The sequence below is a fragment of the Macaca thibetana genome, chromosome 18 (assembly GCF_024542745.1).
Source record: "Macaca thibetana thibetana isolate TM-01 chromosome 18, ASM2454274v1, whole genome shotgun sequence".
Taxonomy (NCBI): domain Eukaryota; kingdom Metazoa; phylum Chordata; class Mammalia; order Primates; family Cercopithecidae; genus Macaca; species Macaca thibetana.
Genome location: NC_065595.1, coordinates 52,676,523 through 52,691,226, shown reverse-complemented (window position 1 = coordinate 52,691,226; position 14,704 = coordinate 52,676,523). Strand labels below are relative to the sequence as shown.

Sequence of the window (14,704 nt, the reverse complement as noted above, 5' to 3'; positions counted from 1 at the left end):
CTTTTTTTTTTTTTTTTTTTTTTTTTTTTTTTTTTTTGAGACGGAGTCTCGCTCTGCCGCCCAGGCTGGAGTGCAGTGGCCAGATCTCGGCTCACTGCAAGCTCCACATCCCGGGTTCACGCCATTCTCCTGCCTCAGCCTCCCGAGTATCTGGGACTACAGGCGCCCGCCACCTCGCCCGGCTAGTTTTTTGTATTTTTTAGTAGAGACGGGGTTTCACCGTGTCAGCCAGGATGGTCTCGATCTCCTGACCTCATGATCCGCCCGTCTTGGCCTCCCAAAGTGCTGGGATTACAGGCTTGAGCCACCGCGCCCGGCCCGAAACATTTTCTTTCTTAGTAAATTATAAAAGGCTATAGTGTAACAATTATAGGCATGTAGATAAACATGAACATGTCTTCCTAATAATAGATAACAAGAGCTAACTTGTAATGGTGTGTTTACAATGCTCCAGGTGTCTTCTGTTCCACAGACAAGGACACAGAGACTGAACAAATTATCTGAAGTTATGCAGCCATTAAAGGGCACAGGTGGGATTTGAACCCAGGGAGAATCATACCAGTCTGTGCCTCTGGCCATGTTTAATTTCTTCTCAAGGCACTTGAGGATGTTGCAGCGCTCTGGAAGGCCAAGAGTTAGTCTATTAGAAAAACAAATGTTTTGTATCCAAGCTATGTTGCATAAAGAAACAGAAGATTCATCTTTCTTAGTGGAGAAGAAAATGAGTTTCTGCTAGCAGACTAAATGTTCCCCAGAGCCTGGAAATGTTACTTTGATTTTCAAACTTGTTCAGTTTATAACTGGAAAATGAAACATGTGGGCCAGAGATGGTAGGTAGGTCTTGTTTTGTGTATGAATGCGATTGTCCATGGCGGCTGTGTGAGCGTGCCTGGCAGCTTTCTAGGCCCTGGAGAGACTGATGAGTAAGAACACTAGAAATGTGGCAGTCTTGGTGTAAGCAGTCAAGGAACTTAGTGAGTATAATAAACTATTATGTTTTTAAAAAGTTTCCTCTTATCCTGAGGTCTCCCATTCATCTCCTTCCCCCCACACACCCACACTTCTATGCTTAGTGTTTCACAGGGTATTATGGTTCCTTGTAAATTATGTGATTCATTCTTAAAGTTTAGAATGAACTAAAGATTTAATTTAGGTGTATAAATATTTGACTGTCTGAACACCCCAAAATGGCGATCCTATGTGGTTCAACTAATACACACATGGCACTATGCAAAAGAGCCACTCTTTCTTTTGTTCACTCAGCCTTCTGTTTTTTCACTCAGTGTCTTGTAGAGATAAGTGTGAGCTCTGGAGCTAGACAGTTGGGCTTAAAAAATCATGGCTTTGCCACTGACTAGCTCAGTGTCAGTGGACAAGTCACATAACTTCTCCTAATAGAGCTTCTCCATCTCAAGAAATCAGGAAAAATAAAAGTGGCCTTATATACTTTAATACGTGTTTCATAGACTCAGACACTCTGATGCTAGTGCTTTACTGATGTTATCAAAAAGCATCAATGTAAAGTTTTCACACAACTACAGCACCTTGCTGGGGTACACGCTATTAACTCTATGAAGCCTCTTGATCTTAGAATTGTTAAAATGTGGGAAGTAATGATGAGTCAATAAGAAGTGATGAAGTAATTACAATAAAGATTAAATGACTTAATATGCCAAATACACAGCCCAGTATCTATGCACATGGGAAGAACTCAGTATTAATGAAATCCATCCATGTTGTTGGATGTATTTCTGTGCAAGACTGGCAATAGTTTTTGTTCAACACAGTCTCTGAGGCCATGTTTTCCACAACCACAAAAGAGGTCCGCTTTAATTTATATTGTTCACATGAGGCCTGAAGAGATGAGGCTTTGATTTAGTTTTACTTATTCCAAAGATTGCAGAGATACTAGTGCAGTGGTATAAAACTAAGTATTCCAGGTGAAAAAAACTCTGGGACAAAAGGAAAACATTTCCTTCAGTCTGTGGTGGTTGATGCTTTTCTGTGGTGGTTGATGCTTAGATACCTAAAGATTAAGATGGAGATAAAACAGGAAGAAAATGAAACAAAAAATTATTAAAACAGTCTCAACCAGCCTCTGACTATAAAATCCATTTAAAATGAAAATAAAAATATTCTCATTCAGTAATGTTTTGCTGCTGACCATGGGTGTTAATAAAATGCCTTTACTATATATAATTTTAAAACTATTCAAAAAAAGCAGCAAACTCTAAAATTGTACTATGCAAACTACCTTTCTCACAAAGTAGAAACTAGAAAAATAAGCTGTCACTGATAAATATATATGTATTCACCTACAAGACAAAGGTCAACATTCTTAAACTTGCAGTTTTTATTCAGCGTTCCTTAGTTGCCGAGAAAGATCAAGTAAATTACTGTAGAAGCTGACATCTATTTCATAATTAAGTTAGCCATGAATTCCTGAAAATATAAATACTTTTTTGAATTACTCTTGAGATCAACTTGTCCAAACTTTAAAACCTGATTAAATGAAGCTAATATATCAAATACATGTTGGCTAACAGTAACAGAATACCTCAAAGGATGTCTGTCTCCCATCATGTTTCTGATTCACAAAGATGTTCCTAATCAACAAGCTTCACCTCTTCTCCTCCTTCTGCCTCCTCATCCAAGAGTGGGCACTTAAAGTATCAGGCCAGGTGAGGTGGCTCATGTTGCACGTAACCCCAGTGCTTTGAGGCTGAAGTGGAGGATCACTTGAGGCTAGGAGTTCAAGACCAGCTTTGGCAACACAGTGAGACCTCCTTTCTCAAACAAAACAAAACAAAACAAAACAAAAAACCCAGGCACACACTAGTTGCAGCTACTCAGGAGGCTGAGGTACAAGGATGTCTTGAGCCCAGGAGGTTTGAGGCTGCAGTGAGCTATGATCATGCCACTGCACTCCAGCTTGAGTGCCAGAGCAAGACCCTGTCTAAAAAAGTTGCAATTCTCATGTAGACTTAGTTTTTGCTAAAACAATTATAAAAAATATATTCTCAGATTTTTTTTTTTTTTTTTTTTTTTTTTTTTTTTTTTTTTTTGAGACAGAGTCTCGCTCAGTCGCCCAGGCTGGAGTGCAGTGGCGCAATCTCGGCTCACTGCAAGCTCTGCCTCCCGGGTTCACGCCTTTCTCCTGCCTCAGTCTCCTGAGTAGCTGGGACTACAGGCGCCTGCCACTGCACCCGGCTAATTTTTTGTATTTTCAGTAGAGACGGGGTTTCACCGTGTTAGCCAGGATGGTCTTGATCTCCTGACCTTGTGATCTGCCCGCCTCGGCCTCCCAAAGTGCTGGGATACAGGCGTGAGCCACCGCGCCCGGCCTATTCTCAGATTTTAAGTTGTACCTGTCGTCAGCACATCCATTTGTTGTACTAGAAATTAAAGGTACTGGAATTACTTTAAATATACAAATAATCTCTCTTAAACTTGTTTTAGCTGCTGTAGCATCATCTCTTTTTCCACTCATCCAGTGCTTAACTAGGCTGGCTAACAAGCAGAAAAAATGGTGATGTGTTAGCTTTTACTATAAACCTTACACAAGTACTGATGACCAGTGAAAAAGCAGGACCTGTAAGACTGAATTTGCTGCATTAAAAAAAAGAGAAGTGCTCTTGCTTTCTCCCCTCTGAGTCTTTTCGTAATGGGGGTCAATCAACTGATACTTTTCAGTAAGGAAGATTATTTTTTGCTGTTTGCTTGTTGTTGCTAAGGATATGGTGATAATAACTGTCAGGTGGTTGATATTTGTAGGATCTTAAAGTCATCTTGAATGAATCAAAAAAGTGACAGTTCAGGATCATATGAACTCTCAGGTCTTCCAGTTTTCCTTATGAGTTAGTCTTCCCATTTTTCCTTTGAATATGAAAATGATACTTTCTCCCCCCAGTGAGGAAAAACTTTTATATCAAAACTATAAAGCTACCATGAAGTAAACATGAGAGGGATAAGAAGCCTGGTTGTTGAATTTCTCTTCAATACCATCAGGGTCCATTAACATGCTGGTGACCTGGAGATACCCTGAAGAGCTGTGGGACCACCAGTGAGAGCCTAGTTCACTGAAGTCACAATTCAAAATGCAGGACTGTTATTGGCTTAAAAGGAGGTAAACTGCAAAACTCAAATCATTGTCTGGAGTGGTATTTTGACCAATCCACTGTTACAGTGGTGTTTGAAAATGGCATTGAAATAAAAGTTTTAAGACATACATGTTTACAATGTAAAAGGAAAAATTATTCAAGTTATTAACAATGAAGAGATGGACATGCTACCTCAGACTAAAATCACACATATATTTGGCTAATCAAACAAAAAATCAACAAAAGAAAGCAGGTATGACTATATTAATATGGAATAATGTGGAATTTAGAACTGAAGGTATTGAAAATTACCGAGCAAGGACGGGTAAAAGTTACAATCCAAGTTTCAAGCACATATTCATCATAGTCTGGAAATACATCCAAAAAGCTCATGGGAAATGTTAACAAATCCCTTTCAAGAACTGATAAACCAAATGGAAGTAAAACACTAGTATATGAAAAACAAATTAATAGGCTTGGAGAAATGTGTACCCAATAACCAAATGAATATCTGTATCAATAAATGTAAAGCTAGTTCTTTTAACAGAATATTTGACTACCCTGATGAAGAAAAAAGTAAAAGGAAAAAGGGGGTAAGAAAACGTAACCTAAGGTATGATACAGAGTTTATAAAGATAATACTGTATGCAATTTTCTACTGATATATTTTTTTTTAAAGCTAGATTCTGCAAGAGACTTTTCAGGAAAATGTAAATTGTGAAAATTGTTCAAAAATAAGTGCAACATCTGAATTATCCCAATTCCTACTGAAAAAAACCTGTCCCCACAATGGTAAAATTATAGAATTTTAGCATTTTTAATGAAGAGTTCATTGTGATGTATAAAATCCAAAGCACAGGAAAAATGGCAGTCTTCCTAATTACTTATTTTAGGCTAGCATTAATCCTGATACTAACACTGAGCAAAAATATTGAAAAAACAAAGTATAAGATAATCACATATAACTTAAAATTCCTAATATAGCAGCAAATAAAATATATCAACCCATTAAAAGAATAACATTATGACCAAGTAGGGTTTATTCCAGGAAAGTTCAATTCAATATTAGAAAATCTAATGGCATTAATGATATAATTCACTCTATTAGTGGGCTAATACACAATCATCTATGTAGATGAAGAAAATGTATCTTATAAAATTCAACATGTACACACAAAATCTCTAAGTAAGTAAAGTAGAAACTTATATCTATACTAAATGCTATGCATAATCATGAAACATACAAAGCTTTCCTATTATAGTCAGGAATAATAAAACAATGCTTATAATGATCACTGCTACTAACGATACAGAAAAAAAAAAAAAAACTATTCATCTTGGAAAAAGGAAAAACCTGTCATTAATTGCAGTTATGATTGTTTGTAAGGAAAATCCAAGAGAATCGCCAAAAAGCTATTAAAAGTAATACAACAGTAAAATAAGACAGTAACGAGAAATAAAAGTCGATAAATTTCCAACAGAGCAGTATCACTAGAAAAAATGCTATGAAAAGTAGAGCCCACTCATAATAGCAATGAAAATTATTAGAGTGTAATAAAATGAGATGTTTAGTGAAATTCCATGAAAGTATATATAATGTGAAAAATGAGAACGATAGTATAGTATTGGATAGAATAGTAAATGAAACAGCTTTTCACAATTCAATCAAATTTTGAATGAAATTTGTTATGAAACTTCACAAAATATTTCTACAATTTATGCACAAAAGAAAATGTGAAAAAAGAACATAAGAAATTGTAAGTGGCTTGTTCAGAACTGATAATTCAGTGTAACAATTGAGTATTGTGCATGAATCTAAAGATCAATGGAACAGAAAACATGCAGAAACAAACACATGCTTATAGCACAACTCTAATGCAAGTATATGTGATATAAGTATATGTGATATATGTGATATAAGTATATGTAAGTATGTGATATATATAAATATATGATATGTGTGAGATATGTAAGTATATGTAAGTATATGTGATATAGGTATGTGATATGTGATGTAAGTATATGTGATGTAAGTGTTATAAGTGTATATGGTAAAGAATGCATTCCACATGGTTGGGTTTATATTGAAGTTTTTAACAAGCAGTGTTTGGAAAACAGATATAAGTGATATAAGTGTATGTGATAGAAGCGTGTATATGGTAAAGAATGCATTCCACATGGTTGGGTTTAGACTGACGTTTTTAACAAGTAGCATTTGGAAAACAGACCTTTATCTATACATTTTTTAGCAAGTTAGATTTCTGCATCATGCAAAATCATTTCTAGGTGTATTAAAGAGATAAATGCAAAACAATGGTAAGAGAACAATATAGAATAATAATCTTACAGTTTAAAGGTGTTAAGACCTTCTCAAAAATCTACAAACATAGAATAAACCACATAAAAATGAAACTTGCTATAAATTTCTGTAAGAAAATTTACTGGATTAGCAAAAGATCATGAAAAAATGCATATAAGCCCTAACTAATTAATTTTAAAAAGGCAAATAACTCAACAGGGAAATGAAAATATGTAATTCAAAGAAACACAAATGGCTAATAAGCATAAGAAAAAAATCTCCAATCCCCTCATTAGTAATCAGAAAACTCTAATTATTAACATGAGGTATCTTTTGTTGCGTATCATAATGGCAAAACTTTTAAATGTGTATGTGATGTACAGGACTGTTGAGGATGAGTGTAAACATTTTTGTACACAGGCTGGTAGGAGTATAAATTGGCATAGTTTTTACTTAAGAGAAATTTGGCAACGTCTTACTAAAATTTAAACTGCACACACTTTTATCATGGAAAATAACCTATTTCATGGGGTACTAACACTCTGTATGCATGTTTTTTATTAGCAATATTGCAGAAGAGATCCAAATTACCAGGAATGGCCTAGAAAAACATGTTTCTGGATGGGATCCATAAACCATGTTCATAAATGTATAGTTTTCAAGGTTCTATTATGTCACATGGTTACAGTTATTTTACAGAATACTTAAAACTATATTGCGGCTTGACTCAAAGGCTAACTTCCAAAGAAAAAAGAAGGTGGTCCTGGCTAGATTGTCTTACATTTTGTGGTTACTATTTTGAGCTGCATAAAATCCTTTTGCCAGTGGAGGAAGTTGTTGGCTTTTAGAAAGCCTTGTCTTCTTTCAGCTAAAAGGCACTTTTAAGCATGCTAAAACATTTATAATTTCAGCCATATTTAATTAACTTATCTCCACATTCTTTAATCCAGCAATTCCATCTCCAAGCCTCTACTAGTATTAGAGAAATACTCCCATGCAAAGAGACATGCACAAGGATGTTTACTGTGGCATTGTTTTTAATAGCAAAAAATTGGAAACAGCAAATTATTAGGAAATGGTTCAATAAAATTATTATGTTCATATTATGGAATACTATGTAGCAGTTAAAAAGAATGAGGTAGGTGTACATATATACTAATATGGAAAAATTTCCAAGATACACTCTTAGTGAAAAAAAGGCAACTTACAGAATAATACACAATGTACAATCTCATTTTCATAAAAACGAAAGAAAATCATTATGGACGTGTGTGTAAAAATGCTTTTTGGAAGGACTAGAAACTAGATCAACCAGCTAAACAGAAGTTACTTCTGTAGCATGGCAGGGAGTTTCCATTTTTTATTAGTTTCCTAGTTTTTTTATATATAAAAAGAATGTTTTTACAAAGAATACAGTTGTGTATGCCTACAAAAATTAACATTTACATTTATTGGTTGTGTATATATTAAACCTTACAAACAAAGTTTATATATATACACAGTAGATATATGGCCTGTGAATTGTACATCAACCATAAGAAAATAATTTAAACAGTGTTTATCTAAATGGTATAAACGTTAAGTGTTACAATGTATGAATCTGAAAATATAGTTGTTTCATTTGGATGTACAATAGCATGGAGGCACAGTCTAAGAATCAATTTTAGAAAAGACTATTCTGATTAGCAAATTTAATAAGTTTCATTACGGAAAATCCCAGAGGCAAGCTCTGGCATTTAATGATTAGAAAAGTAACAAGAAAGTATTGCCTACAAAATGAATCAATAGAAAAGTAAATTCCACTGTCTATGTTAAGCAAAAAATATAGTTAATTAGAGGAGGTATATTATATAAGTGTTTTCAAAGTGTACAGTATAAGACTGTATGGTGTGATAATGATTAAGAAACAAACAGATAAATACAAGTGAGAATTTCTTTGCCTCTTAAAATTCAGAATGAATCTTAGTAAGATACATAAACAATTTTACAAAATTTAGCAAGATTGTTTCCTTTTGTTGTCCTCTGCAACCATTACTATATCAAACTGCAGCAAATGATCAAGTCAATGGATAAAAGCCAGTCAAATCTAAGTGTGTTTCACTAAGTACATAAAACAGTGGCTTCAATGAATTGCACAAGAATTCCAGGTGTCCACTGCAGGTTCCAGGTTCAGTCCCATAACCCACTTTACTGAAGTTTCCCTTACGGTGGTGGCTTTAATGGGAAAGGCCTATCAATCAACATAACAATTAGCTTGAGCAGAAACCAATTAAAACACGAGTTATATTAAGAATTGACACTGAAGTTCACTGAAGATAAAGGATGTGATTTTTCTATCACCACCAGTAGGGTCTATTCCTGAATCACTTGATGTTTTTCTTCTATGATGATGGGAAGGTCCAAAATGATTCTCTCTGCTGCACACCATACATGGTTGCCATGCTACACGATTCAATGGTGAATAGTGCAAGAACAAATACATACTTTTTGTACTGTTGTTCTCCAGTACTTGGGATTTTTGCAACATTCAAAGCAGCTCAAGTAGAAAAGAAAAAGTTCAAACCAGTCACCAGATCCAAAATTAGCATTTTATTCAGAACGCTGGGGTCAGAGGTGTATCATTTATATTCTGGTACACAATACAGAGGCAAAGCTGTTGTCAGAAGTCTCTCCAGTTTAAAAGCTTTTTTTTTTTCCATTTTTTTTAAAAAAACCCACACACTTAGTAGTGCCACCAGTGTCAGGCCACCCCTTTCTTTTCTTTCCTTTTTTTTTTTTTTTTTGGTACAAATTATGTAAAACATTTGTGCTAAGAACTTTTCTCCCTCCCCAAACCAAAAAGAAAATAAAAAATAAAAAAATTTAAAAAATTAAAAATTGAGTATTCTAACTACAGCTCAACAATTGAATCAAATGTCACTTTGTTTTGTAAATACTTTATCCATAACGAAAGATATAAACATGCAAAAAACCTGAATCCATAGTCCAAATAATACATACACATGTTCTGAAGTTTCTGCACTTCTCCATAGACTATGCCAATAAAACATTATGTACACATACTATTTTTACAGTGAAGTGGAAAAATACAGAAATAAAAAAGTGTACATGGATTAAGACCAAAATGTGTCTAACATTCTAGTTTATGAAAAAATTCAATTTTGCTACAAATTGGTGATATGAAAACTCCCTTTATTTGCAACCAGCTGAGTAAGTTTTAAGATTTTAGTGGAAAAAAAAAGAAAACTAAAGTCTAAAACTAGAAGTAATGTACATTTTCCAATCTCATGGTCTCATCCCCCAAGGTAACAAAATCGCTCCATGAGTTTTTTTTGTTTAATTCTGTATTTTAATAAAAGCAAATGCAATGTAACAAAGGCGTGTTGAAGCATATCATGGTTTAACTTACTGCTCCCACCACAAAATATTTTGTCTTTTACTTATCGTTTCAGAAATCAGTACCATTAAAGCCTTAAACAGAAAACTAATTCCAATCTGAAAAAGGTACAAAAAGGCACATAAAATCCCAGTGCTTCTGTACTGTAAAATTCAAGTGTAACTGAGCTCAGTGTTTTTCCAAACAGTATGGATCACTGATATTCCCTCTGAGCCCAAATTGGTTTGCAGCCTATGCCAAAGCCTCCAGCAAGCACTGTGCTAGTAGACTACAAAGTTAAAGCCTAGCTTCTGTATGCTTTTTGGGAATATCAGTTGAAATTGTTTGTACTTGTCCAAAAACCAAGTTCACCCTGAAGTTCAGTCATCACCTCCACCATACATGTCAGCAAGTTTCTTGAACCGTGGCCCCCAGTCGTTCAGGTAATCATAGTCCTGCTCACCACCACTACTTGAGGAATTAAGGGAGCTCAAGGACCCAGCAGTGGAGCCACTGCCTTCATAGTCAAACACTAACAGGGAGTCATATGGTGGAGCTGTGGGGTCATTGTCAGCCGCTTTAAGGCCCTGCAATTTGGAAACACAAAGAATGAAAGAATTAAGAGAGGGTTACAATTTACAAAACCACAAGCAGATCCTAATGAATTCATGGGATCAAACACACACTTGTTTGTAAATTTTCATTTACAGACCACATATTCAACACATGGAAACTGCGGATATAACCATTTGAAAGTTAGATAAAAATTAACTTACATCTTTCCTGTGCAAAGAAACAACGCTAAGCACTCAAGCTCAGGGAGGCCAAGACTTATGAAGGGAGGGGGTTAACTGAGTAATAAGTTGGACAGGTGGCAGAAATGAATGGCTCTGCTTGAGGCAGAGAAGGAAGGATCTTAAATAACATAATATATAGAGCAGCACTGCTAGATTAAATTTAAAAAAGCACCTCAGTGAAATACAAGAGACATACAAATGAGTACTAGATGGTCCGTGTCCCTCCCTAGGCTTACAATCTAGCCTAACAGGTACTACTACTGTGTGAAGCAAATGACAAGTGACAAAACTGTGAAGTCAAAGCAAAAACCATCAGGTTGTGGGGAAAAAAAATTCAGATCAGCATTAAGAGCTAGGAGTTCAAAGAGAAAGTAGCATTGTATTTGACCTAATTTTGGAAGGACATCAAAGGAAGACTGAAGACGGGTCAGATGTGATTACTACATAAAGGGAGGTACTCATAAAATCATTTGTGTGATTAACATAACGTAAAATGTGGAATGAATTGATTAATTTTAAACTGGTATTTTAAAATGTAGGGTAACTTCTAACTTCCAAAAATCCTAGAAATATCATAATCCAGTATCTGTACATGGTATAAATATTGAAAAGAGGAGGACTCCTGTCAATCTAAAATAACACGCTTGTCTGGTTCTTATAAAGAATTTTAAAAAGAAAGAAACGAGGAAATAACTACTCTCTATCTATATTTGTAACTTTTGTAAGCAGATGCTTTTTAATATACTATTAGAGTCTCTATGCTCTGCAAAACTTCTAAGGATTCAGTATTAGGTCCTTTGGTATATTTTCTAACTTTTTTTCCCAATTCCATTCTAGTACTCCTAGATATACTAACATTAAAACAAACATTCCCTTTTTCCACATTCTACGTGTCAAATGCTACTTGGCTTATATGGCCTCAACTATCTAAGACGTGTCACAGACAGTCCTACTTGAGAGATCAAGCCTGCCAATACACATGCGTTTTATGAGCGCATACATGGGTTTTTATGACCACGTGTTCATCTATCCTTTCAAGGTTACAGAGGAGAAACAGGGAAAAAGCAAAAAAATTAAGGTCAGAATCAGTATGGTGTAGTGGTTAAGAGATCAGACTGTGAGATGACACCTTAGCTCTCCCCAGTACTAGCTGTGGGACCTCCACATAACCTCATCTGCAACTGTAATCATCATCATAAGACTACTATAAAGACCAAATGCAATAAAGGGACCCGACGGCTCACCACAGTGACTGGCACATGTAGAGCTCAATGAATATTAGTACTTTTTAAAAATTTAAGTTGAGAGAAAAATGTCCTGCCTTGGGATTTGAAAAAATAAAAAACAGTAAAGATATATTTTAAGAAAGAAAATGGCAGCTGCTGACTAGCATCAAAAATCAGAGAAAAAAGTACACATGACCAGTTTTCTCATCTTCAGGCACCTCTTTACTAACAGTCTTAACCATGAAATTTAGCAGTACTTTGCTACTTTTCCTCATGTCATTTTATACTATTTATACTCCAGAAAAGCCTGTGTAAAATAAAATAAAGCAGGTTTCAGCAAAATACTTTGATATATACAACATAAATAATTTTAGATGGGATTTTCTTTATCTTATTTTTAGACTAAACTACAAGGCAATTCTGCTAAGACTGAGAACCACAACCTACAATTTCTCAAAACTTGTAACTCCCTTCTGTGGTAGATTGTGTTACTGCCCTCAGTGATTCACTGCCCTTTTTCTGAAGGCAGAACACACACCCCCCCTCCCACAGTGCCTCTCTGGGGTCAGGGTTTACTTTTCCAACCACACTGTAAGGCTTGGCTGTCTGACTGGCTCTGGCCAACGCAGTGTAAGTAGCTGTGAAAAGTAGCTGCTTCAAGAACTCTAATGTGTTTCCACCCTTCCACCAATCCTCCTTTCCCCCTCTGCCAGAATGGCCTGCTCCAGATGGGAAGTTTATCTGCCTGGATCCTGAAACAAAGAAAACATATGGATCAGGAACTGAGTCACTGACAGACTACAGTTGACTTATAATTTAAGCAAGAAGTAAACCTTCATTATTATAAGCAGCAATATTTTGGAGTGGTCAGTGATTGGCGCCTTAGCTAACAAAAGCCAAAGAATGCACCTTCATTCATTTTGTTTGTGTTTATTAATTCGATTCAAGACATATTTGTTGATTATCTATTAATATTATTGCAATGTATTCTGCTTACTGGTAGAGACACAGCTACTAATGAGCTAGATCCAATGGGCTGCCCTCGTGGAGTTAATATTCACGTATTAGCCTACACTCTTCTTCCTTACAAAGTCTAGCAACTGCAAATTTAAGCAATAGGGATTCCCTTAGTTCAGCATGGTCTGACTTGGGGTCATATAAGTAGGCCCAAGAAGGATCTGGAGAAAAAACAAGAAAAATCAGGGAAATTCCTGATAAGGAGAATGGGTCCCTGAAGACAAATATTAAATTTTCATTATGACAACTGCGTTATAATACAGACAATGGCTAAGATCACTTTGTTCAGGTCATCTGCTTTACCACAATTTAATTATTAAGTGAAAATACACACAGAGCCCTGGCCCAATCCTTATGATGTCAACACTAAACTGGAAATATGGAGAGGTTAAGACTCAAATTAGGGATAGCATTAGGAGAAATACTTAATGTAGATGATGGGTTGATGGATACAGCAAACCACCATGGCACGTGTATACCTATGTAATAAACCTGCACATTCTGCCCATGTATCTCAGCACTTGAAGTATAATAGTAAAAAAAAAAAAAAAAAAAAAAAATAGAAAAAAAAAGAATGACAAGTTTGAAAAAAAAAAAAAAAAAGACTCAAATTAGCCCTAAAGAGTCAATGGCAAGGCCTCAAGTTTGTCTAGATTTGGAGGAGGAAAAAAGGGATGGCCTGTGTTTACTACGTCCAGGGAATAAACACAATAAGCGGTCTGGTCTTCCCTCGTGTGTTCATGGACCCCAGGACTCTTCATCAAATGGCTAAGCCACCTAATTTAATTCCTTAAAATAAATATAATGCTTGTGATAATCAACTCCCATATCCACTATTGAGTCTACAAAATATTATCGTATTTTTTAGCTCCTGCATTGGCTTTCTGATCATCCTGGTAGTTTACAAATCTCTGTTTTATTTCTGTTTTTTTTTTTTTTTTTTTTTTTTTTAAAGAGGTTAAGGCCATAAAATCCATTAGAGAGAGACCACTGTGCTATGCTAGAGCACGGTGCATTGCCTTATGTTTTAACAATTACAAAAGGGCAAAATCACTGAACTTTTCAAGAGTTCTTAGGCAAGCCAGCTTTCTATGCAGGTTAAGTACTTTAAATCCCTTCCACTTGGATAGCACTGATTTTCATCTGAGAATAAAATATGACTCTTCTGAACGAGGTATTATATAAACTCTTGGTAATATTTTGGTAATTCTAAAAAGATTGCACTGAAGTCCTAAGAAACTGACAGTAACAGGCACGAAATCTGAGTGAATGTACAGAAGAAATCCAGTGGGCAACAGAACCTTCTGGTTCTCCCTTATGGGATTCCTTTATTCTTGGATGTGAACATTATTTCACAGGATGTACTGTTACCAAATTTACAAACTAACCGCCTGTGTTTCTCTAGGTTTGACTAAATTTAGCAAAGTATCCTCTTGTTCCACCTTTCCTGGAGAGGTAGATCTTGAATTCTGAATAAAGCTGAACTATTTTCTAAAGACTGAGGCTTCTTCTCTGCAGAGAGAGCTTGGCTCTGGCTGAATTCTTGCTGAGCTTGTATTTATAGACTTCTGATCCCAGGCTTTATGGGCGGAGACATGCTTTTATGAGGATAAAATCCCACATTATGCAGTGAGGAACACATGAGGGATGTAAAAGAAAAGAGGTCTTACTGTTTCCTTTACATTCTGTCTTCTACAGTCCTAGTGCCACTGCTTTAGTGCAGGTCATCACTACATCCTGCCTGGACCAGAGAAAAAGCCTGCCTAACTGGTCTTCCTGTCTACAGCACTATTCCAGCTTCTTTCCTACAAACTATTGGTTTCTCTCTCAAACGTTATTTGATATCACTCCTGCAAGTTAAGACCTCTGACTGCTCTCTCTGACTCCTT

General features: G+C 35.7%; 1 protein-coding gene across 2 annotated transcripts in view; it reads right to left on the bottom strand.

Annotated features, from left to right (window-relative positions):
- Positions 1-8,968: 8,968 nt before the first annotated feature.
- Positions 8,969-14,704, bottom strand: part of CDH2 (cadherin 2) — a 229,792-nt gene continuing 224,056 nt past the window's right edge. For both annotated transcript variants that reach the window (XM_050767130.1, XM_050767131.1), the window contains one exon: positions 8,969-10,362. In XM_050767130.1, the coding sequence (XP_050623087.1) occupies positions 10,156-10,362 (207 nt within the window). In that variant the 3' untranslated portion in view covers positions 8,969-10,155. The remainder of the gene's footprint in view (positions 10,363-14,704) is intronic.